At 41.1% G+C, this 24,085-nt stretch overlaps 1 protein-coding gene and 1 gene segment (V, D, J or C); both read left to right on the top strand.

The window, feature by feature from the left end:
• The window catches only part of LOC148646936 (interferon-induced protein 44-like), a 222,119-nt gene that overhangs the window by 79,809 nt on the left and 118,225 nt on the right, over window positions 1-24,085 (top strand). The window lies entirely within an intron of this gene.
• The window catches only part of LOC148646937 (Ig kappa chain V region K29-213-like), a 619,354-nt gene that overhangs the window by 589,458 nt on the left and 5,811 nt on the right, over window positions 1-24,085 (top strand). Inside the window, 1 exon segment of the V gene segment in view lies at window positions 23,132-23,167. Coding sequence covers window positions 23,132-23,167 — 36 coding nt within the window.

Here is a 24,085-nt window from a genome sequence, read left to right as displayed (position 1 = left end):
TGTCTCCCAGGTGCAGTATTATAAATAGAACAGTAGAGGAGACAATAGACAGTAGTACAATAACAATAACAGTGTAAACAACAGTATGGTGCCAGTGCAAACTTTTTAAAAACTGTGCAAATACAAAAACAGAGAAAAGTATACAAACAGGACAAAAACAGTGCAAAAGTAATACGGCGAACAGTGCAAAAATAATATGGCGATTAATAAATAGTACAACTAGTACAGTACAATTTTGGCTTATATTCAGTTGTCATGTTTGTAGTGGTGTAGGAGTACAGTCATTGTGGGTACAGGAAGAAGTGAGGAGAGATCATGATGGGAGGGAGTGGGGACATCACCAGCTTGACAGCTCTGGGGAAGAAGCTATTTTGGAGTCTTGTTGTGTACAACTGGAGCGTCTGGAACCTTCTACCAGATATTAGGGGAGAAAACAAGTTATGACTGGGGTGAGTGGGGTCAGACATAATTTTGGTGGCTTTTTTCAGACTCTTGGTGTTTTTCCTGGATGGATGGTAGGGCACTGCCGATGATGTGTTGGGCAGTTTTGCCCACCTGCTGCAGTGCCTTATGGTCGGATGTGGTGCAGTTTATTAACTTTACAGTACCTCACAGTACAGCAATGCAAGTTAAGTGTTTGTTTAAATACTGATATGCTTGAATCAGTATCAATACAAAGTTCCAAAGTCTGAATAACTCTGAAAGTGAAACTGTCCTTACTTTCAGAATTACAGTACTCACCAGTCTAAATCTTTTTTCTTAATATTGGTGTGAAATGTCATAGTGATTAAGGTTGTGTGTCAGTGGAGATACTGCCAAACCCAGTAATTCAGTTGTAGGGGGTTTGTACATTTACTGGGACAATTATTAATTGTAGCAGTAAATCACAAAATGATTCTTTGATGGCTATTGTCAAGGAGAGTTCTTTCCGGAGGATCCAGGGTTGAGTGAGAAAACATGAGGAAAAAAGGCATGCAGGATACGTGGATGAAAACAGGAGGGGCGTGTCCATGGAGTGCTGGTGGTCACGGGAGGTGTGGCCGAGGCAAACGATCCAGGGATGAGACAAATGGGAAATCCAAAAACAGGGCAAAAGTCCAAGGCCAGGCGATTCATCCGAGACAGACGATTAAAATCCAGAACTTGGTCGGGACCAGCAGGGGGCACAGGAACGGGAATAAGAAACAGAAACTAAAACCATAACAGAGCCAGGCGCATCCAGGTTCCGGGCTCACGTGATGCAGGAACCAATGCAGAGCCCGGATTAGCGTCTGTGTCTGGCTTTTAAGGGGGAACTGAAAAGGGCTGGAACAGGGAACAGGTGCAGGAGAGGAAACGTAGGCTGGAACGCCCTTAACAGGAGGGGTTGCGATCGTGACAGCTATTTGCGAAACAACTCAATAACGCTTACACATAGGTATTTATACATGAGAATACATTTATTAATATATAAAATGTGCATATACACATAACAGATCTTATAGTGAGGGTTAGCGGAATACATTGAATAGTATATATTCAATCACGAAGAGTTACAAATACCAAGAGATACATTCAGTGTACCAATCATGTATACCGTTCCTTAATGAGGTTTTTGATTACAACTTCTACACTCGATACTCAAAAGCAAGTACTTTTTTCTGACCACCCAATCATCTCATACCACCGACCACCCAATCTACATAAACATGTGGTTCACAGCTCCCTTGACCACACTCGGCAATCATCCCCACCAGGCACCTTCCACTGCAATAGAACTTGCTTCATCACATGCAAATACAAAACACTATCTAACAAAACACTCATTCGGTCAATTCTGGATCACCTAGATGACATCCTGTACCTCCAGAATCCTCATTTACTGTATCTCCTGCTAAAAATGCCCAGCTATTTACGCTGGGGAAACCGGAAGGAGATTAGGAGACTGCTTCAGAGAACATGATAGGGCTGTGAAGATTAAAGATTTCTCCAAGCCCATAGTTTCTCATTTCACCTCAGACGGCCATGATCACACTGATCTCTCTGTTCTCAAAGAAGGGTTTCTCAACTCCCATAGCAGAAAGACAACAGAAAGGAAACTCATCCTGAAACTAGGTTCACACTATCCCCCTTCTCTCAATGTAATTTCTTCTTTCATGTCATCTTCTCTACTCTCATGCAGGTTTTGACTTCACACCTTTCTTCACCCCTCTCCACTTTGATGGCCTTTCTGCCTCTCTGCCCCTCCTGCCTCCTCCCCTCTCCCAGCTTTTGTTCTTCAGTGCTATATAATCTTTGCCTTTGTCTGCCCTGTCTTTCTCACGCTTGAAGATGGCTTCATAGCCAAAACATTGGGTTTTCTCTCTTCTCTTTACAGCATGGAATAAACCTATTACTTGTTCCTTTGCAGACTACACATGCTGACGCAGCTACCCACCTGAGCTAAAGCAAGTATATTACTCATATGAATTAAATTAAATTCATATGAATAAAATCAACTGGGGTTGAGTTAACAGTTGAATTCAAGCTGTAATGCAGAATGTTGAATACTCATCCAGTTCATATGGATTAAGATCTCCATCCCCAACAAGCTGTTGCTGCATCCAGTCAGCATCCTCTAGCCTGGTGCCAGCCATTTCTGGTGCGGCAGGAGGTGTGGGAGAAGGAGAGAGAGATTCCTGCTGTGGCGCACTGGCAGTGCCTCTGTTAGGACCTGACTAGTTAGTCCTGGCTGAACTAGCAGAGTTTATGCTGGTGAAAAGTGACTGCAGGTCAGAGCAAATCACAATCTTTAGATGGGAAGAAGACCGGTTCATTCCCGATGTAGCGCTAGTCCTGAATACTGAGATTCAGCTGTTGACAGCTCCAACAGTAGTTCACTCGTTGATCAGGCAAACACTAACAGTGGGTTACCGGCGGTTCACGAGGCTTGCTGCTGGGCTAGCCTCAGGTGGTTCCTTTGGTTACCTCCAGTCTCGACTCCAGACAAACTAGCTGTCACGTGATTGTCTGAGCTGAGTCTGAGAACGTCCTGGAGGGGCGCCCTCTGGGCCCTGTGCTGATTCTTTTATCTGGAGGAACTGCAGTCGTTCATTGGTTTCATGGGCGATCGAGACCCACGTGGGGTTACCGCACTCTACCAGTTCCTGATTGGCTGATCAAGGTGGAGGATTAGTAACAATGCTCTCTGACCTTAGGGTTGTAAACACTTTGGGATGAGACCCTCCCTTGGAATCTTCCAGACAGAAAGGCACCAGAGATGACCATTCATTAGGGTGGCTGGAGAATCGTAGCCCTGGGAGTTGTTCCTTATCAGGAAACTCTATCAGACAGAAAATCACCTTAAATTTGAACCACATGGAATAGTCTTACTGTGTCCAGCACTACAGAGATGAGGGAGAGACTGGCAGGGGGGGGACAACAAACTTAATTCCTGTATTATTAATAAACATTGCTGCTACATAGTGAAGGAGAGGACCAGAACCCTTGGGCAGACCTACTGCAGACAGAAGGCAGCCAAGGAAAGGAAGGAAGCTGCACATCTCCAGAAACAACTGGAGGAGGAGTATAGCTCAGCGAACAGGGGAGGGGCCTTCAATTCAGCCCAAGCAAGGGACCTGAAGGAGAGGCTCCGCAACCTGTACACTGAGAAAGCCAAAGGTTTTCCTGTTCAAGTCACAAAGGGAACATTACGAAAATAATGAAACCTGTTCCTCTTATATTTCAGGTCTGGGGAGCCCAGAAAAAGAGGGTCATCCACAATCTGAGACAGGGAGATGGAGAGGAGCTGCTGGATAAGGGTGACAAAGTAGAAGCAGCGACCACATTCTACATAGAGCTCCTTTATGGAAATGCTGAAAGCCAGAGGAGGTGAGGGAGGATGTGGAGGGACCGATTACAGTGGAGGAGCTGAGGGTGGTGCTTTGGTCCATGGAGAATTGCAAAGTACTGGGGCTGAATGGACTCCCCAAGGAATTACATACCTGCTTCTGGGACACCCTGGCGACAGACCTGGTGAAGGTGGTGCAAGAGATCTTCCGCCAGGGGAAACAATGAAGGAAGGCATCATCTCTCTGTTCTTCAAGAGGGGAGGGATGCCAAAGACCCCAAGAACTGGTGGCCAAGTATGATGCACTGCGTGGGTGTCAAGATCTGGTTCAAGCTACTGGCCAGCAGACTGAAGACAGCCCTGCCCCACATAATCAACAGTGACCAGATGTGTGGGGTGGAAGGGCGAACCACCAGCTGGAACCTTTTGCTCACCAGGGACGCCATCGCTTGGGCCGAGGACTAGAACATGCCCATGATGGTTGTGAGCCTGGACCAGGAGAAAGCCTTCAACAGAGTAAACCACAAACCACAGCTATCAGTTCAGAGTGCTGGAACACTACGGTTTCGGAAAGAGTTTCAGCAGCTGGATAAAGATACTGTACTCTGAAATGGACATCAGAGTCGACGTGAATGGACATCAGAATTCATTCCTTTGGAATCCAGAGTACAACAAGGGTGTCCTCTTTCACCTCTTCTCTATGTTCTCTTAAGTTCACCTTTAGCAAAGGCGATGAAACAGGACCCAATCATCGACAGCCTAGTGATACCGGGAGCCATGGGGGAAACCCTCAAGATCTCCCAGTAATTAGACTATAGAAGTTTGTTCCTGAGCTCGGGCATGGGGTTGAAGAGAGCCCTGTTGTTCATGGAGCAATACTGAACATGAAGCTCAACTGTCGAAAGAGCAACAGGATGAAAGCACCGAAAGGTCTCGAGCTCTGCTGTCAAAGCCCATTGAGGACCCGGGCGCAATAGTTGTTTTGTCCCTTGATTTACTGATCTGCATTAATTATGGAAATCGAGTTCCTGCTCTTTGCAGAAGACCTGGTCCTGCTGTCGCCCACAGAACAGAGGCTGCGCCAGAACCTGGCACTGCTGGAGCAGCACTGTCAGACCTGGGCGCCGACAGTCAATCTGGACAAGACCAGAGTTATGGTTTTCCAGAAAAAAAGCCAGACCTCAGGGAAACAGGTACAAATTCACACTTAACAACACATTAACACCTAACAATGGGAGCAGGGACGAATTAGGCCAGTACCCACTATTGTTAAACATACAGAAAAGAATATTAAAGTATTGAAGTATTGGCTTAAGTATTAGCCATACAGAACATTAAAGTGCCCCTTTTCCATTCAGCGGGTGCCTGAGCCGCTGTGTCCTATCTTCTGACAGTCGCCGTTGTGAATGTCTGTAGAGTGTATCTTATTTTTAGTACTATATTTTTGTATTATATATCCCTATTAATCAAGACTATGTATGTATCTGCTTGTCCCCTCCTCTAATTGTGTTTAAAGGCGATATATAAAAGCGCTGATTCTTATGGAATGTGTTCCAATGGGGATTCAAAAAAATTATTTTTTTTAATCGCGTATCTAAGGAAAATAGCAGTATAACTTTGTTCATGCACATCATTATACAGTATCTCATTTTGTATTTCTATAAAAAAATCGTTTGCCCAGCCACTATTGTTGTTATTGTTTTTATCCTGTAAAGCGTTTTGAGGAGCACAGCTTTCTCACCACTTAGATTACTTTTTGACACCATCCTTACACAAAGCAGAAACTGATTGTATTTTCCGATGACATACTGTACATGTGCAAAGATTACAGATTTTAATCGTCTTTTTTCTGAACCAGGGAAAATCTGATCATGTTTCTCTATAACAATAATAAAAAACTTTATTTTACATATCACCTTTAAAAGTGGCATCTCAAAACAATACAGTAGATGTAAACCACAGATTACAAGGTAAATACCCTTAATCGTTTATTAAATTTAATCTTCTTTTTTCGGAACTGGTTTCACAGCGAAAGACACCTCCCCCCCCTCAAAAACCCAGTAAGTACAGTGCTAGTTAAGAAAGGCCAGGCTCCTCAATGAAATTGCTTTAACATGCTAATACGTTGGTGTAACAGTCCAGGCGTGGCAAGCTTCTAATTTCAACCCGACCATGGCGAAAGGAACCCTTCTTTCATTTGAAGACAATGAACATATTTTAGCCCTGAATGAATTAATAGCAAACATGATTTACATAAAAGACATTTTTCCAAGAAAGTTTAGCCTTTGTCACTAATGAAACCACTAAATAAAGACATAAATATAAAAATCTTAAGATTTTTAAAATACATGACTTTGCTCAAATTTTTTTGAAAATAAAAACGATTACAAACGCCAGGGGAGAGAGAGAACAGGGTAGGGATGTTAGTTTTGGTGCGGGGCTATGGAAATGAGGTCTGTTTGGGAATGTGGAGTTACATGTTCTGGCTGTTTGTGAATTATCGTTGTTGAGTATGGAGTGTTGAGGCAAAATGCAATTTAGCACTTTCTGACAAGAGGAGACCCCCAAATTAATAATGTAACATGGAGTGTTGAGGTATTGATTTTGTGTAATGCTTTATGTTGAAAATTGAGGTGGATTTTGTTTGTGATAAAGAGGATAAACTGGGATGGGAGGAGGGTTTGGTTTTGCATAAGCAACCATTCAACACAGATGCAACCATTCAAAATGGGTGAGGTATTTCGCGGCATACCCCGGTTGCCGTGTCACGGTATCACGCGGTATCACGCATTTCACGTGTGTCACGTGACTAACTATCCGGCGTCGCCTTGTAAAACCGCCAGGGGGAGCTTAACCTCTCATGTACAGCATTTGAGCCTTTAATTTTGAACTGTGTATTACAGCATGTTTATCATCAGTCATTAAAATGTTGGTATATTTTATGAAAGCAAGATTGCTCAGTTGGACAAAAGTACACAACCTACCTTTATCAGAAATATTTATGCATCAAAGCCTTTACTGAAGATATTACTAATAGTATTAATAATGGATGACTTTGGACAAGCTGTATACTCAAAGTATAATTTCTTTAGCACATTTGTACAAGCACTTGGAATCTGTCCAAGCCATGCTTTGTCAGGCATTTTGTTTTACTTCAACGGGCATAAAAACTTCCTCGCTTTTAACAGGGCGTTTCATAATTTCTAGCTACGAAAATGATTTAAAATGCGACACCTATCATTCAACTAGAGCTTAAAATATCACAAGGAAAAATACACACCGGTATTCCATTTCTCCCTAAACGTTGTAAGCTTCGAAGTCTTTAACTAACGTGATACCGGAGTCAACAAGCATACTTTTAGAATTTGATTAAAAGGGAATATAATATGGAATCGCGTATCTCAAGAAATTAATAACGGTATGATTATATCCGTGTACTGCGGCAGGGCTGTGTAGGGCTGTATATAATATGGAATCGCGTATCTAAAGAATTTAATAACGGTATGATTATATCCGTGTACTGCGGCAGGGCTGTGTAGGGCTGTTTTGCCTACCTGATCATGTGAGCTGTCTTGTAGCCTACTGGTCTACGTGGCTGATTAATAACTAGCAGGTTGTGTGTTCAAATCCAGCTGGTGCTGGACTTTTCTTTTAACAAACATTTCTTCGAAAAAATAGAATAGCGATATTATGGACAATCAATTGACTTTTATATTTCAGAATATCACAACATGATCGATTTTAAGTCATTTTTGATAACAATGAATAGTCACCTTCTTCCCTTCTGACAGCGGTTCCTGCTTCTATTGTGTGTGTGTGCAATAGAGTAAATTTTTATAGAGAAATGGAGGCTGGACAGTATGCGTTACAATATAAACATTTATATTGATTTAAATCGTGTTCTGCTTTAAATCGCAAACACATGTTTAATTATGTGTTTTTTAATCATAATCAGGCTAATGCATTTCTACATTTCTGTATGAACCAGCTTAGAGGTTCATACAGAAAGACAGCTTGTGTTTAAATTGAGTGTAAGGTAATTTATGCTTTATGGAGACATTTCGGCAGCAGCGGGAGCATTACGATGCATTACTGGGGAGGATTGGGAGGCTAGAGTTCCAGCAGTCAAACAGTTGAGCAGCTGTCTCCCGAAAAGTGCCTCTCCCCGCCGCGCAGGCTGCAATGCCTGGCGGAAGCTCTGCCCCCCGCAGAGAACACACCGCCTCAGGACACTCCATCCCGGCCTCTCAGTTCACCACCGCGCAGGAATCTGTTGATGCTGTCCCCGCCGGCTATCTCCCCCCAGGAAGCACAGGGGAATTCACAGATGCCAGTGGGACGAATATATTCACAACGTGAAATCTAGAAAATAATATTACGTAACCAAAATCCGCAATATGGAAACAGAACCTGTGTAATTGTTGATAGATGATGTACTCGTAACATTTTTTCAAGACGAACTACAACATTTAAAAAATGACTTGTATGTACTTGATATCTCTAATCAATCCACGGGTCCCAGCACAAAACGAAAGTAAAACACATACCGTTTCGCGCTTCTTATTAGTTGCTCAAAAGTAATTTGACCGTATGAAATGCATAATATAAACCTAGAAACATATACGTGAGCAGTACTTAAGTACTGTAGTATCGGTGTTAAGACATACCTCTCAAATACTGTAAATCAAGTTAAAAATATCTCAAGACCGATTCTGGTCGTAATGAAACCATGCAAGGGAGTTTTTATGTCCGTTGCAGTTCTTTTGCAACATGAATATAATTATATCGTTATTAATTTCTTGAGATACGCGATTCCATATTATATTCCCTTTTAATCAAATTCTAAAAGTATGCTTGTTGACTCCGGTATCACGTTAGTTAAAGACTTCGAAGCTTACAATGTTTAGGGAGAAATGGAATACCGGTGTGTATTTTTTTCTTTAAAGTACCGAGACCAGCCATATACTGTATGTTTATGTTAAGATTTCCCTTCAGTGGTAAAATTAGATATGAATATTCAATACTTAAACGGGCACAGTTAAGACATTAAATATACATATACATATTGTATACAGTACAGTTTGCATACGGTAGTATGTTTATGTTACGCGATTAAAAAATAAATAAATAAAACTGGAAGGTCCAGCACCACCATTATGTTTATATGGTTGTTTTTGTTGGTTGGTTGTTATTATGGTTATTAATAATACGATCTATAGTTGAAATCTGAGCCTAAATAAAAAGAAAAAAGCAAGTGATTAGGTTTATGAGCAATCTAATTACTTATTCGTTTAAAACGCTATATAAAATAAAGTTTATTATTAATTTGCTGGACAGAGCGGTGAACATTATTATGCATAAGACAAAGATAACGATCCTGATCAGTTTAGAAATCTGTGTACGCTGTAAGGTTTTTACTTCTTAAACTTTTAAAATACACGTTTTGAATAGAAAGAAATCCTCTTCCTGGTAGTGCGTATAGCACACCAGCACGTCTTTTTTCTCCAATCAGAGGGGTGTCAGATAGTGTCAGCCAATCACCATTCTGCGTTGGGTAGCAACGGGTGACTGTTCTCAGGCGGAAGATGTAAACAGCTTAATGATCGTGTTAAATAATTTTTTTTTAATTCAATTAAACGGGCACAGTTAAGACATTAAATATACATATACATACTGTATACAGTACAGTTTGCATACGGTAATATGTTTATGTTACGCGATTAAAAAATAAATAAATAAAAATGAAAAGTCCAGCACCAGCTGGATTCGAACACACAACCTGCCAGTTGGTAGTCACGCACCTAGACCAGTAGGCTATAAGACAGCTCGCATGATCAAGTAGGCGAAACAGATCTAAACAGCCCTGCCACAGTACACGGATATAATCATACCATTATTAATTTCTTGAGATACACGATTCCATATTATATTCCCTTTTAATCAAATTCTAAAAGTATGCTTGTTGACTCCGGTATCACGTTAGTTAAAGACTTCGAAGCTTACAATGTTTAGGGAGAAATGGAATACCGGTATGTATTTTTTTCTTTAAAGTACCAAGACCAGCTATATACTGTATGTTTACGTTCCAAAATTAATACCGTTTATGGCCTTCACACGCGTTACAGTATGCTCCTATTCTTTTTATGCTCAGCTACTAAGATTTCCCTTCAGTGGTAAAATTCAATATCTACAACGGGCACAGTAAAGACGTTTACAGTAAGTCTTTCTACGACAGACCAACGGACCACGAGTGCCCCTGTCGGTCAACCAATCACGCACCGCGGTATCCTGTGTCATCATACCTGCGGTATCTGTACCGCGGTGTCTGTACCACTCACTTTGAATGGCTGCATCTGTATATTTGATTTTGTATTGTGGTTGTTATCTACAGTGCCTTGCGAAAGTATTCGGCCCCCTTGAACTTTTCAACCTTTTGCCACATTTCAGGCTTCAAACATAAAGATATAAATTTTTTATTTTATGTGAAGAATCACCAACAAGTGGGACACAATTGTGAAGTGGAACGAAATCTTTTGGATTTTTGAAACTTTTTTAACTAATAAAAAAATGAAAAGTGGGGCGTGCAAAATTATTCGGCCCCTTTACTTTCAGTGCAGCAAACTCACTCCAGAAGTTCAGCGAGGATCTCTGAATGATCCAATGTTGTCCTAAATGACTGATGGTGATAAATAGAATCCACCTGTGTGTAATCAAGTCTCTGTATAAATGCACCTGCTCTGTGATAGTCTCAAGGTTCTGTTGAAAGCGCAGAGAGCATCATGAAGACCAAGGAACACACCAGGCAGGTCCGTAATACTGTTGTGGAGAAGTTTAAAGCCGGATTTGGATACAAAAAGATTTCCCAAGCTTCAAACATCCCAAGGAGCACTGTGCAAGCGATCATCTTGAAATGGAAGGAGTATCAGACCACTGCAAATCTACCAAGACCTGGCCGTCCCTCTAAACTTTCAGCTCAGACAAGGAGAAGACTGATCAGAGATGCAGCCAAGAGGCCCATGATCACTCTGGATGAACTGCAGAGAACTACAGCTGAGGTGGGAGAGTCTGTCCATAGGACAACAATCAGTCTTACACTGCACAAATCTGGCCTTTATGGAAGAGTGGCAAGAAGAAAGCCATTTCTCAAAGATATCCATAAAAAGTCTCGTCGAAAGTTTGCCACAAGCCACCTGGGAGACACCCCAAACATGTGGAAGAAGGTGCTCTGGTCAGATGAAACCAAAATCGAACTTTTTGGCCACAATGCAAAATGATATGTTTGGCGTAAAAGCAACACAGCTCATCACCCTCAACACACCATCCCCACTGTCAAACATGGTGGTGGCAGCATCATGGTTTGGGCCTGCTTTTCTTCAGCAGGGACAGGGAAGATGGTTAAAATTGAGGGGAAGATGGATGCAGCCAAATACAGGACCATTCTGGATGAAAACCTGTTGGAGTCTGCAAAAGACCTGAAACTGGGACGGAGATTTATCTTCCAACAAGACAATGATCCCAAACATACAGCAAAATCTACAAAGGAATGGTTCACAAATAAACGTATCCAGGTGTTTGAATGGCCAAGTCAAAGTCCAGACCTGAATCCAATCGAGAATCTGTGGAAAGAGCTGAAAACTGCTGTTCACAAACGCTCTCCATCCAACCTCACTGAGCTCAAGCTGTTTTGCAAGGAAGAATGGGCAAGAATTTCAGTCTCTCGATGTGCAAAACTGATAGAGACATACCCCAAGCGACTTGCAGCTGTAATCGCAGCAAAAGGTGGCTCTACAAAGTATTAACGCAAGGGGGCCGAATAATTTTGCACGCCCCACTTTTCATTTTTTTATTAGTTAAAAAAGTTTCAAAAATCCAATAGATTTCGTTCCACTTCACAATTGTGTCCCACTTGTTGGTGATTCTTCACATAAAATAAAAAATTTATATCTTTATGTTTGAAGCCTGAAATGTGGCAAAAGGTTGAAAAGTTCAAGGGGGCCGAATACTTTCGCAAGGCACTGTATGTTTTTGGTTGGTATTATGTTTATATGATTGTTTTTGTTGGTTGGTTGTTATTTTGGTTATTAATAATACGATCTATAGTTGAAATCTGAGCCTTAATAAAAAGAAAAAGCAAGTGATTAGGTTTATGAGCAATCTAATTACTTATTCGTTTAAAACGCTATATAAAATAAAGTTTATTATTAATTTGCTGGACAGAGCGGTGAACATTATTATGCATAAGACAAAGATAACGATCCTGATCAGTTTAGAAATCTGTGTACACTGTAAGGTTTTTACTTCTTAAACTTTTAAAATACTCGTTTCGCATAGAAAGAAATCCTCTTCCTGGTACAGACGCATGAAGAGAGAGGCGAAACAGCCCTACACAGCCCTGTCGCAGTACAAGAATATAATCATATCGTTATTAAATTCTTTAGATACGCGATTTCATATTATATTAGCAGAAAAGCTTAAAACTACCACTTTTTCACACGCTATTTCACATGTTAGTTAAATACTTCAAATGTTTAGGGAGAAATGGAATACCGGTGTGTATTTTTCCTTTAAAGTACCGATTCCTGGAATCTGCCTGGCTGACACCCTTCTGAAGTGGTTCCATAATACTTGGTATACAGAAAAGACAGCGTTGATAAAAAAAGCCTGGATTCTCATGTATCTCAGAGAGCGAGTGATCAGAAAAAAGGAACAGCTGTTACACCCAGGTTTTACGCTCTCTCTCTGTTGAATGAATGAAAGCATTTTATTAAAAACGTTTGCGTTTGTCGGGGTATTTACCTTGTAATCTGTGGTTTACATCTACTGTATTGTTTTGAGATGCCACTTTTAAAGGTGATATGTAAAATAAAGTTTTTATTATTGTTATAGAGAAACATGATCAGATTTTCCCTGGTTCAGAAAAAAGACGATTAAAATCTGTAATCTTTCCACTTGTATGTCATCGGACATTAACGAGTACAACCCCCCTCTCTGCAGGAGTGCTGGCTGTGACAAATTAAACCGGTTTCACAGGTATTTTCAAAGTAGGAAGTACAGTGTTAACTGGTAGCTAGGCTCCTCAATGAAATCGCTTTAACATGCTAATGCATTGGTGTAACAGTCCGGGAGTGGCAAGCTTCCAATGTCAACTCGACTCGATTGGAAGACAATGAACGTATTTTAGCCCTAAATGAATTAATAGCAAACATTGTTTACATAAAATACATTTTTCCAAGAAAGTTTATAATAATACGATCTATAGTTGAAATCTGAGCCTAAATATAAAGGAAAAGCATTTTCAGAGAGCAATCACGCTGTGTTTATGTAGAAAAAGCGATTCGGTTTATGAGCAATCTAATTACCTATTCGCTTAAAACGCTATATAAAATAAAGTTTATTTAGAGATGAATGATAAGTGTCGCAGTTTAAATAATTTTCGTAGGAGGGCTTGGACAGATTCCAAGTGCATTTTTAAAATTTACGTTGCATTGTCCAATGTGCTGTTGTAATACAGTTTAGAATACAGTTAGTCTAAACTTTATCAGCTTTATTTATGGGTTGCAATTTAGAAAAAGTAAAAAACCGCACTCAAAATGCAATTTAGAGCTTTCTGGCAAGAGGAGACACCCAAATTATAATGTAACATGCCACTGTTTGTGCATGAACAAAGTTATACTGCAATTTTCCTTAGATATGCGATTTAAAAAAATAAATTTTTTGAATCCCCGGCGGAACACATTCCATAAGAATCAGTTCTTTTATACAGTTTATCGCCTTTAAACACATATATTTAAACACGCGTTTAAGATTTAAATCAAAACGTGATTCAAATCAATATAAATGTTTATTTTGTAACACGTAGGTGACTATTCATTGTTATTAAAAAGACTTAAATTCGATCATGTTGTGATATTTAGAAATATAAATTTGTTTGGTGCGAGTGAGGTTTTATTTAATCTCTGACCAAAGGAAACGTTTAATTTTTTCAAAGAAATGTTTGTTAAAAAATAAAGTCATAGTTCCATGGGATTCAATCACAGACCATGTGACATGGGAGTCAGGAAACTAACACACAGCGCCACCAGATTTGATAACACTATAAAAACGCTATAAACTAATGTGACTAGGCACAGAACAAGTTTACAGCACAGTACAATAATAAATGCTGACCATGACTTTAGAAGCATAAATTACCTTACACTCAATTTAAACACAAGCTGTCTTTAGCCCTCTAAGCTGGTTCATACAGAAATGTAGAGATCCAGGCTCAGAACACACAGCTTCATTACCGAATACATATGCAGGACAACTAGAGAAGACGTTTAACAGAGGATGGATTTTTAGAAACATCCCATCACTGACATCACTGAAGTCAACTCCTAGGTACTGTAACTGTCGTGTGGATAATTTCACAAGAATCAGACAAAGGTTTAAGCATCGCTTGTTCTAGATAAAACTGCAAAAAAAAACAACAACCCATAATGTACTTCTTTGCGGCTCTGTTTGCCCAAATCATATATTCACAACATGAAATTAGAAAATAATATTACGTAACCAAAATCCGCAATATGGAAACAGAACCTGTGTAATTGTTGACAGATGATGTACTCGTAACATTTTTACAAGACGAACTACAACATTTAAAAAATGACTTGTATGTACTTGATATCTCTAATCAATCCACTGCACTGCATTAAAACAAAACGAAAACTAGAACGCCCTGGGCATACCGTTTCGCGCTTCTTATCAGTTGCTCAAAAGTTATTTGACCGTATGAAATGCATAATATAAACCTAGAAACATATACGTGAGCAGTATTTATGTAGTATCGGTGTTAAGACATACCTCTCAAATACTGTAAATCAAGTTAAAAATATCTCAAGACCGATTCTGGTCATAATGAAACCATGTTTCGTGTATGTTTTCTTTAAAGTACCGAGACCAGCCATATACTGTATGTTTATGTTCCAAAATTAATATCGTTTATGGCCTTCACACGCGTTGCAGTATGCTCCTATTCTTTTTATGCTCAGGTACTAAGATTTCCCTTCAGTGGTAAAATTCCATATAAATATTCAACACTTAAACGGGCACAGTTAAGACATTAATATACATATACATACTGTATACAGTACAGTTTGCATACGGTAATATGTTTATGTTCCTAAATCAATCTCTTTTATGAGCATGTGAAAGGCATGGTGAATCACTGTACTTTGCATGATTGGAAACAAATGCGTGATTGCGAAATGCTGTGATGTTACTTTTACAAAGACGGTCAATGAAAAAAGGAATGTTGACCAGGGCAATACTTTGAGTTTACACTTACAGCTTGTCCAAGGTCATTCATTATTAATACTATTAGTAATATCTTCATTAAAGACTTTGATGGCGACAGCTCAAACATGAGAGGTTGAGCTTTATTAGCTCCACCTTGCGGAAATTCCGGATACTATTATTTTGCTAGCGGTATTTACCCGTAACTCGCGGTATTTACCCGTAACTCGTGGTAGACTGCGTACAGCGTACCGGAAAATAATGCGGTATCGCCGGCGCATTTTGAATGGCTGCATCTGTACAGCAACACAGCGCTGGGACAGTTCTGCAGGCCAGACACACTGCTGGGTTCTTCCAGCTCTTAAAGTATATAGTATAGATACGTCATTGTAGGGTTTGGGCATTTACTGGGACAATTATTAATTGTAGCAGTAAATCACAAAATTGATTCTTTTGATGGCTTTAGAATCCAACCATGCAATATAACTCAAACAACGCACACACACAGGTACTAATACACGAGGATACATTTATTAATACATAGAATATGCATATAAATCTAACAGATCTTATCGAGAGGGTTATCAGAATACAAAAGGTATATATTCAATCAGTTACAAAGAGTTACATATATCAAGAGGAAATACGTTCAGTATATCATTCATTTAGACCGTTTCGTAAATGAACTTGGTTATAACTTCTACATTAGATACTCAAAACAAGTACATAACTCTTAGGATTAAATTGATATCAACTGGTTGGGATAACAATGGAATTCTCGAGCAGTAATGCAGTGAAGTTGAATACTCATCCAATCTCTGGGGATTCAGATCTCCTGCGGGCACAAAGAAACAGTTGCAGGCTTGTTGCTGTCCAATCCGTGCTCTCAGGCTAGGTGCCAGGCTGTGCAGTGCGGTGCGGTTTGCGACGGTGCGCTGCAGATGCTCACTGACCGGCTAGTTAGTGTTGGCTTTAACTAGCAAAGTTTGCGCACAGGAGAAGAGATGACTGTGGGTCCCAGCAAGTCAGGAAGAGGACCTGTTCGTTCCTGATGAAGAGCTAGTTCTGAATAGTGATTCAGCTGTCCACAGTTCCAACCTGTTCACGAGGCCTGCTGCTGGTGCTAACCTCGGGTGGATCCTCTGGTTACTCTCTGGCAACCTCCGCTCTAGACTCTTAGAACAAAGGAAAGTTCTGGCACTCGGACACACTGGCCGTTCCGTGGTTGTCCGGGCTGAGTCTCAGGATGGTCAGGAGGCGCGCTGCGAGAATGTCCTGCCCTTGGGAGCCTTCTGCTCCTAGGCCGTCCTGCCCTGGAATTCTCCTTTGAATTCCCTTTAGAAAAGTCCACAGAATTCTCCCAGGCCCTCTGTGTTGCCTGTTTTTACCTAGAGGAACTTCAGCTCGTTCATTGGCTGAAAGTTCCATGGGCATCACAGTCCCACGTGGGATACTCGGCCCTACCAGTCCCTGATTGGTTGATCAAGGTGAGATATGAGTCACTTACTCCTGACACTTAGGAATGCAGTCCAGATGTCCATCTGGCACTCCCTAGACAGATAGGCGCCAATGGATGACCATTGATCATGATAGCCAGGCTTAGGGAGCTGTACCTTATAAAAAGAAAACATCTTTAAATCAGCCTGCATGAAAAGCTTCTCTGTGGCTGCACTACAGAGATGAAGAGAGAGATGGGACCTCATTTGGGAAAGCACAGCAACACTTAATTCTGTCTTTTAATAAGCCTCGCCGCTACACAGCATATCCTTAAAATCGATTGATAATGTTCAGCTGCATTTCTAACTGATAGGTCAGAACTGGAAGACTGTGTAGCAGCAATGCTTATTAATAACACAAGTTAAGTGTGGCTGTCCCTTTTTCCATTGGTCTCTCTCCCTCATCTCTGTGGTGCAGGTCACAGAGAGGCCATTCCATGTGGATTCAGATTTAAAGTGTTTTCCTTTCTAATAAGGAATAGTTCCCAGAAAAGGATGTGCCTACCCTGTCATAATGAATGGCTACTCCTAGTGCCAGGATGTCTGCTCAGACCCTCTCAGACCTGACAAGAACCTAGTTTACAACCCTAGGGTCAGAAGTCAACGTTAGTCACTTCTACATTTGATCAACCAATCAGGAACCTGCAAGTCTTGGTAATCACACATACTGTAGGTCTCCAATCCCTGCCAAACTGTCAACGAATGAACAACCATAGTTGCTCTAGATAAAACCAGCTGCAAGGCCTCAGAACTTTGCTCCACCTCTGTGTGTTCTCATGCTCAACTTGGACAATCACGCGACTTACAGATGCAGCCATTCAAAATGCGCGGTAAAAACCCGCAGTACAGTAACCTACCCACAAGCCACCGCAGGGCACCGCGGTAAGTGATTGTCCTCGGTACACTGGACTCCAGTGGTTTAGTGGTGAGCAACTGTGTGACAGAGAGTAGGGGGTGAAGTTTATTATTAATTGCAGAGCTACAGTAACAAGGTAGCGTAAGTCAGCAGGGCTTTGCATTGCTGTGATTGCTTATCTTTAGCTTCCTCAGAAAAAATTAACAAACCCAAGAGTGAGATTTTTTCTTGGGAACTAGAGGGAATTGAAAGTACAATATGATCTCAAACTGTGAGAGAAGAGAATTAAGATCCTGGGGATATGTTTTGGAGAACAGGTGGAAACGGTGAATTGGAAGAACAAACTCTCAATCCAAAGTGGAAACTCATACAGCAGAAAGATCGGGACCTCACCCTGACAGGGAAGGTGCTTGTCACGATTGTAGTCCCTCCTCCTTAAGGGCGCTCTGGCTCTTCCTTGTTTGCTTCATTCCCCGCACCTGTCCCCTGTTCCCAGTCCACCTTAATAGCCAGGCTGTGACGTTAATCCGGGTTCTGCATCTGATCTCCTTATCGTGCGAGTCTGGGACCTGGAAGCGCCTGGTCCTGTTAAGGTTTTATTCTCTGTTCCCGTTCCCGTTCCCCCGGTTTCAACCCGGTTCTAGTTTTTATCTTGTATCTAGTTTTTATGTCTGTTTTTGGATGGACCCCCGGGCATTGGACTTTGCTTGTGTTTGGATTCCCCCTTTGGATTTCTACTGGATTGTTTGCCCCGGACTGACTCCCCTGAACACCAGCGCACCAAGGACACGCCCCCCCCGTTTTGATCCCCGTTTCCTACATGGCTTTTTCCCCAGTGTTTCCTCACTATTCCAGATTGTGTCATCCACATAGGGTCTGGAAAGAACTGTTCGTTACAGTGTTGGTGATAAAAGTCAAGCTCTTGCCTATCCTGAATTTTTGGACTTCCACCTTTCCAATCCCATACCGTTCTGTGGCGGTGCTGAGCAGATTGATGTTTCAATATCTATGAGGTGAGAAGCAGGAAAGACTCAGGAGGGAAGTAATGTACAGGCCACTACCCTTGAGGGGAAGTCTGTCCCAGATATTGCTATGAAGCTGCGGTGCATCTTCTTGACCTCTGTGATGAGTGGCCTTGCAACAGCACCTGAACCGCGAACCTGGACTTATTTCACTATGCTTTGGATAGGTAGGGAGGTGGTCAGAGTGTGGAGTATCAGACCCAAGCTGGATGCCCTGGATTATAAGGGACAGTAAAAAGCTTTTTAAGATCTCCTCCAATTGGTCATCTTCCCCTCAGAGCTATTAGTATCCAAAAAATAGATCTTGTCCAGCTTGATAACAGTCAGCTAACCCCTGTGGAAATTTTAAGATCAGCCCAAACAAGAAAGGTGGGGAAACACACATCCTCCAGGTTTCTGTGCAATGTTCACAGAGACTTAGCCTGGAGTGTTGTCCACCAGTGCTTACCAATATGAACCTTCTTCAAGCTCTCCACTATCCCACCCCCACATGATCAGATCGTCCATTTGAGACTGAAGATATTAAATTATCTCTGCCTGGTACACATTAAATTGATTTATTTATACTTTTTTGAACAAAGGATTCTAAATGAGGTAGGAGAAGTGTGAGGGATCATTTTAGCTAAAATGTCCCTAGATTCCTGTGTGAAATGTATCTTTATTTCTTTATGTCTGGTTCTCCCACAACTCTTGTTGCTGCCTTGCACTGAGAGACGATGTGCCTCTTCTCTCCAGCCTCACTCCATGTTGCTTTTCTCCCAGGTGACACTCAGCCCTCGCTGACAGTCGGAGAAGAAGTTGGCCATGCAGCTGGGTCTGACCAGCAGGGGCTTCCTATCCGTCTGGAGCCTGCAGTGGATAGTGGATGGCCCCTCCAGGACCACCGGGGTCACCAAGACCCCCGGCCTCCTGGACGGCACTGGCCTTTACAGCTGGGGCAGCACCCTGACCCTGTTGGAGGCCAAGTGGTCCTCAGGGGGCACCGTGGTCTGTGAGGCCACCCACAGCTCCCAGGCACCTGTCAACACCCCTGAAGAAATCCAAGTGTACCGAATAGCCCAGCCCAGATTCCCAGCTTCATTCCCAGCTTAGATCTGCAGATAGTGGTGTTTATCTATAACCTGTCTGTGCTGTGATTCAGAAGCAGAAGGCTCTCATCCCCTCGCCTGTGTGGCCCATCATCTTGAGCCAGTGAGCTGCTTGTGTTAGACCCCTCTCAGAGCTCTGCTCATGTCTGAGTGTGGAAATGGTCTGTTGCTGCTAGTGACACAGCAATCAGAGTAATAAAGAGTTTTTGGATCATGAGCAATGATGTTCTGAGTATTATTGACAAACATTTTATCTCATATTAGACTCCTGTAGCTAAACTGTTGGAGTTACTAATGATTTATTCTTCAAAACAAACCATTCATCTACTGTCAGGGATAATTTTACACAGTGCCAATGAATGGAGTTTAGAATGAAAGTTCAGGTGGGATGTCAAGAGCCAACTTCAATCAGACTCAGCTGTCAGTAATTCGCAATCACTCCTGACGTCACTTCCTCACCTAAAACATTATAAATACTGGATGTGATCCCCTTATTTCCCTCTCATACATCTTTTTACATCCCTCCTCCACACCATCTCTACCTCTGCAGCTGACCCTTGGTCACCCCTCAGGGGGTCCCAGCCTCCTTGTCCCCCAGCCAGGAGGTTAGCCCGCAGCCAGGAGAGTTAAGACAGATTTTCACTGAAAACTCCAGAATCTTTCAGTACCCTTAATTCTTGGTTGTTATTCCCAGTGAAACCAATGTAAGACAGGAATGTAAGAGAGAAGTGTGTGTATCTTGTGGTAAAGTGCGCTGTGATAATAACACTCACACTCGGTTCATCCCAGACTGAAGACTGAGCCTCCGAGCAGCAGATTAAAAACTCATTTCTGTCAAATGTGTGCTGCTGTACGGGCTACTACCTGTTAATACAAATCATTTTGGGTTAGTGGATCACTAACCTCTTGGGATAGTAGATCAGTAGATCTAGTAGATCAGTAGATAGTAGATCAGTAATCTATCATTTACATGTACATGCTAAAAGCTCTTCCATTAGGCAGTTTTAAAGAATGAAATGTGTTTTTGAAATTTGATTGTGTCTGATGTTCTTTAGTGTGTTCTACAGCGCTGACCCCAGATTAAACCCCATTTGCAATGGTTCTGAGCCCCTGTTTTGTTCATTTTGTATGAGGTCATTACAAGCAACTGAATGAATAAAATGTCACGCTATTCACAGCTACACTGAAAAAATACAACACACCTGTCTTAACAAAATTTCAGTGAAAGAGGTGCCAGGCAATATTTTTAGGGCAGCAAACAAAACATCAGCTTTGCTATATAAGAAATAGGTTTACAGAATTTTACAGTGCAATTTCTTGAGAAGGCTAACTTGTCTGGAGTACTTCTTATGCTTGATTCATAAACTGCACATTAATTAAAAATGAGTTTATCATTTTTCCAAACAAGCAGGAGACAGCTTTTTTTCGCAAACAATTGTGAAATCTTTCTGGATTGTTCTTTTAACATTGAATTTTTATCTTGATCACAATTTTTTAAAGAAAATAATTAGTTTCCATATGGGAAAAATTATAGCTTTTCACCACATCATGCTGTAACATCTTGTACATCACTATACAGTTTGCACAAGTTCAAGACATTTACAATCTCTCCTCCAAAAACAGACATTATGAATTAAAGTTCATAGACAATGGTTCTGCAGTCTAATATGTGATCTTGCTGTTTTAGATAGTGAGGTTGCCTGAATGGCTTTTTACTGTTTGTAATCTGTGGTGTGTTTAATTATTGTTATTTTAACTGTAGCCATAGTCAACAACCCATGTTAACACCTCTGTGTGCAAAGCACCAGTGAACTTACAATTAAAGAAGGGATTCGATGTGCACAGTTTCTGTGCTCTTGAAACACTGGCACTGGGCAGGAAGGCTGCAGGACAGTAAGATATATAAATTGGCAAACCAAGCAGAAACCAGGGGGATCTGTTGGGAGAATCTTCTAGGATCACTTCAGTACTCCAGCCTTACAAGGGCTGCTTGTGTTCTTCACGGCTCTTACTCACTTCACAAGGGGAATGGTGTTTCGTTGTTGGTGTGTTAGGATAGGAAATGGAAACAAAGAGCATACCTAGCCAGCATTAGGAGTCAAGGCAAGATCTGAATGAAATGCAGAAAGACACTGACTATGACATGGAGGAGGAATCTTTTGAAAGAGTCTTAACGGATTATTGATAATCAAACCAGCAGTTTCTTTTGATACTGAAGTCATCGTCAGGATCAAGGAGACTTATCACTTGCCAAGAGCAATGTTGTCTCTTGTGTCTTAGTAGAGGATAGTCATGAATTCAATGTCTTTGTTTATCCAGGGTGAGGAATTAAAGGCCATGCCCCGACTCATTAACTTGTGGAAGTGGGACACATCATTGGATAAATACAAAGAGAGACATCATCACAGAGTCTTGGAGATCCAGCTTGATTTGGTCTTCATGTCAAATGAAATGAGTCTTTGACACATGGCTTCTGTCCAATCCATGCTGGACAGAGTGAGCAACACACAAGACAGGAGCAGACACTGGGCTAAAATCGTTTCTAAGAGAACAACAAGAATGCGGGACACATTCCATAAATCATGGAGTGACCTTTTGCTTTAGAACTTCTAATGAATCCTGAAGGATATTACAAAAAATGACTGAATGATTCTGAAACTCCTTGGTCCAAAGTCCATTCTTGACTGTATTTCATGGGAATAACTTACATTGGCTGGAAACTGCATTCTTTACTGAAATCAATGTTTCGTGTTTAGAATGTGTGGTCTTTGGATGTTTTTTTTAAAACATTCTGGAGAATTATTATTTTTATTGGACTGTGGATTCATCTTGGAATACACTTCACCACAATCCCGAGGAAAGAGATGAAGGTATGTTAAGTGTACATAAGTCACATGTGAGTCAAGAATAGTCTGTGATTAGAAATGACCTCCAGGTGTTATACAATCTACTAAAACTTCAGCAGTGCATCTGGTGGATATACTGTGCTGCACAGATTTTACATTACAAATGCTTCTGTCAGCAAAGACAAATTAAACAACCTTGATTTATACATATACCCAGATACCTTTAATTGACAGTTTACGTCCAGGTCTCAGGTTCAGGCAGGATGTTCTTGTTTAGTGACATTTTGCTTAAATGCAACAGCAGGCTGGCTTTCAAAGTGAAGTTTGCTCTAGTCTTCTGAACTCTAAATAAACCCCAACTTTTCTTCTCTAAAAATGGTCATCAATTCAATAATACTGTTCTATTTTCATTGTCATTTGCTACATTTAACATGTACAGTATGATGTCTTTTTAAAAATGAGGATAACATTATACTGTGAAACAGAAACCTATGAAAGTCTCTCTGTAAGTGTACTGTATTTTATCCATACTTAAATCCATAAGATAGTGATAGCTCTCGTGTTTTGTCCTTGAAAATAAAGTGCATTTAAAAATGTGATAAAGACAAATAACATGTTATAACTGCAAAGCTTAAAGAAAAGCATTATTGGCAGTAGGCAGTGTATTGAAGAGCAGTGTCTGCTCTCTGCAGCAGCAGGAAGTTTTTGTACAGCGTCTCTATGGCAGTGAAGCACTGTGGTACACTTTCGGACAAGGCACCAAGGTGGTGGTCAAATGTAAGTGACTTCTCTTCTTTTATTCAACTCCGCAGGCTTGTTTGTCTGCTCAAATGTTTTTATGATGTTTTAACTGTGATCATGTGTGCTTTGTGCCTCCTAATCTTGGTCATTCTTAACTGATGTACAGTACAGAATATTTATGGTTGAGGAGGGAACTCTTGTCAGGACAGCAGCTGCTTCAGTCGAGCTTCTTCTGCAGCATTTTCCTCTCTCATGATCTTCAACAATCTTGGGTGACCCAGTCTTCTGGGCTGGTTCATGAAATTAATGCTGATTCTTTCACAGGGAAAGGAAGCTTTCACACACTAACCCTCTTTGTAAAAAGATGTAAATGTAGAGTTTGAGGTTGTTTTGAGCACTTAACGAGAGAAATAAAAGAGGAAAAACTCAAACTCAGCATGTTCATTCATAAAAGAGGTATTTTAAACTCATCTTAACTGCAGCAGAGTAATATCACCATTAACAAAAAGAAAGGTATTAAAGAATAGTGATTACATAGTGCAAGCAGTGCACCGGAGAGCTGGGTGCTCTCTCTGGAGGTTTTTGTACAGCCTCTCTGTGGTAATTAAACACTGTGGTGGACTTTCGGGCAAGGAACCAAGGTGGTGGTGAAATGTAAGTGACTTCTATTCTTTCTCTCAACTCGGCAGACTTTCCTTGTCTTTTCAAATGTTTTTATGATGTTTTAACTGCGATCCAGTGTGCTTTGTGCCTCCTGATCTTGGTCATTTTTAACTGATGTACAGAACAGAATATTTATGGTTGAGGAGGGAAATCTTGTCAGGACAGGAGTTGGTTCAGTCAAGCTTCTTTTGTGGGATTTTCCTCTCTCATGATCCTCAACGATCTTGGTTGACCCAGTCTTCTGGGCTGGTTCATGAAATTAATGCTGATTCTTTCACAGGGAAAAGAAGC

This window comes from Lepisosteus platostomus, chromosome 16, assembly GCF_059453375.1.
Source record: "Lepisosteus platostomus isolate fLepPlt1 chromosome 16, fLepPlt1.hap1, whole genome shotgun sequence".
Lineage (NCBI taxonomy): Eukaryota > Metazoa > Chordata > Actinopteri > Semionotiformes > Lepisosteidae > Lepisosteus > Lepisosteus platostomus.
Note: the sequence above shows the minus strand (reverse complement) of the source record. Positions and strands in the feature narration are given on the sequence as shown.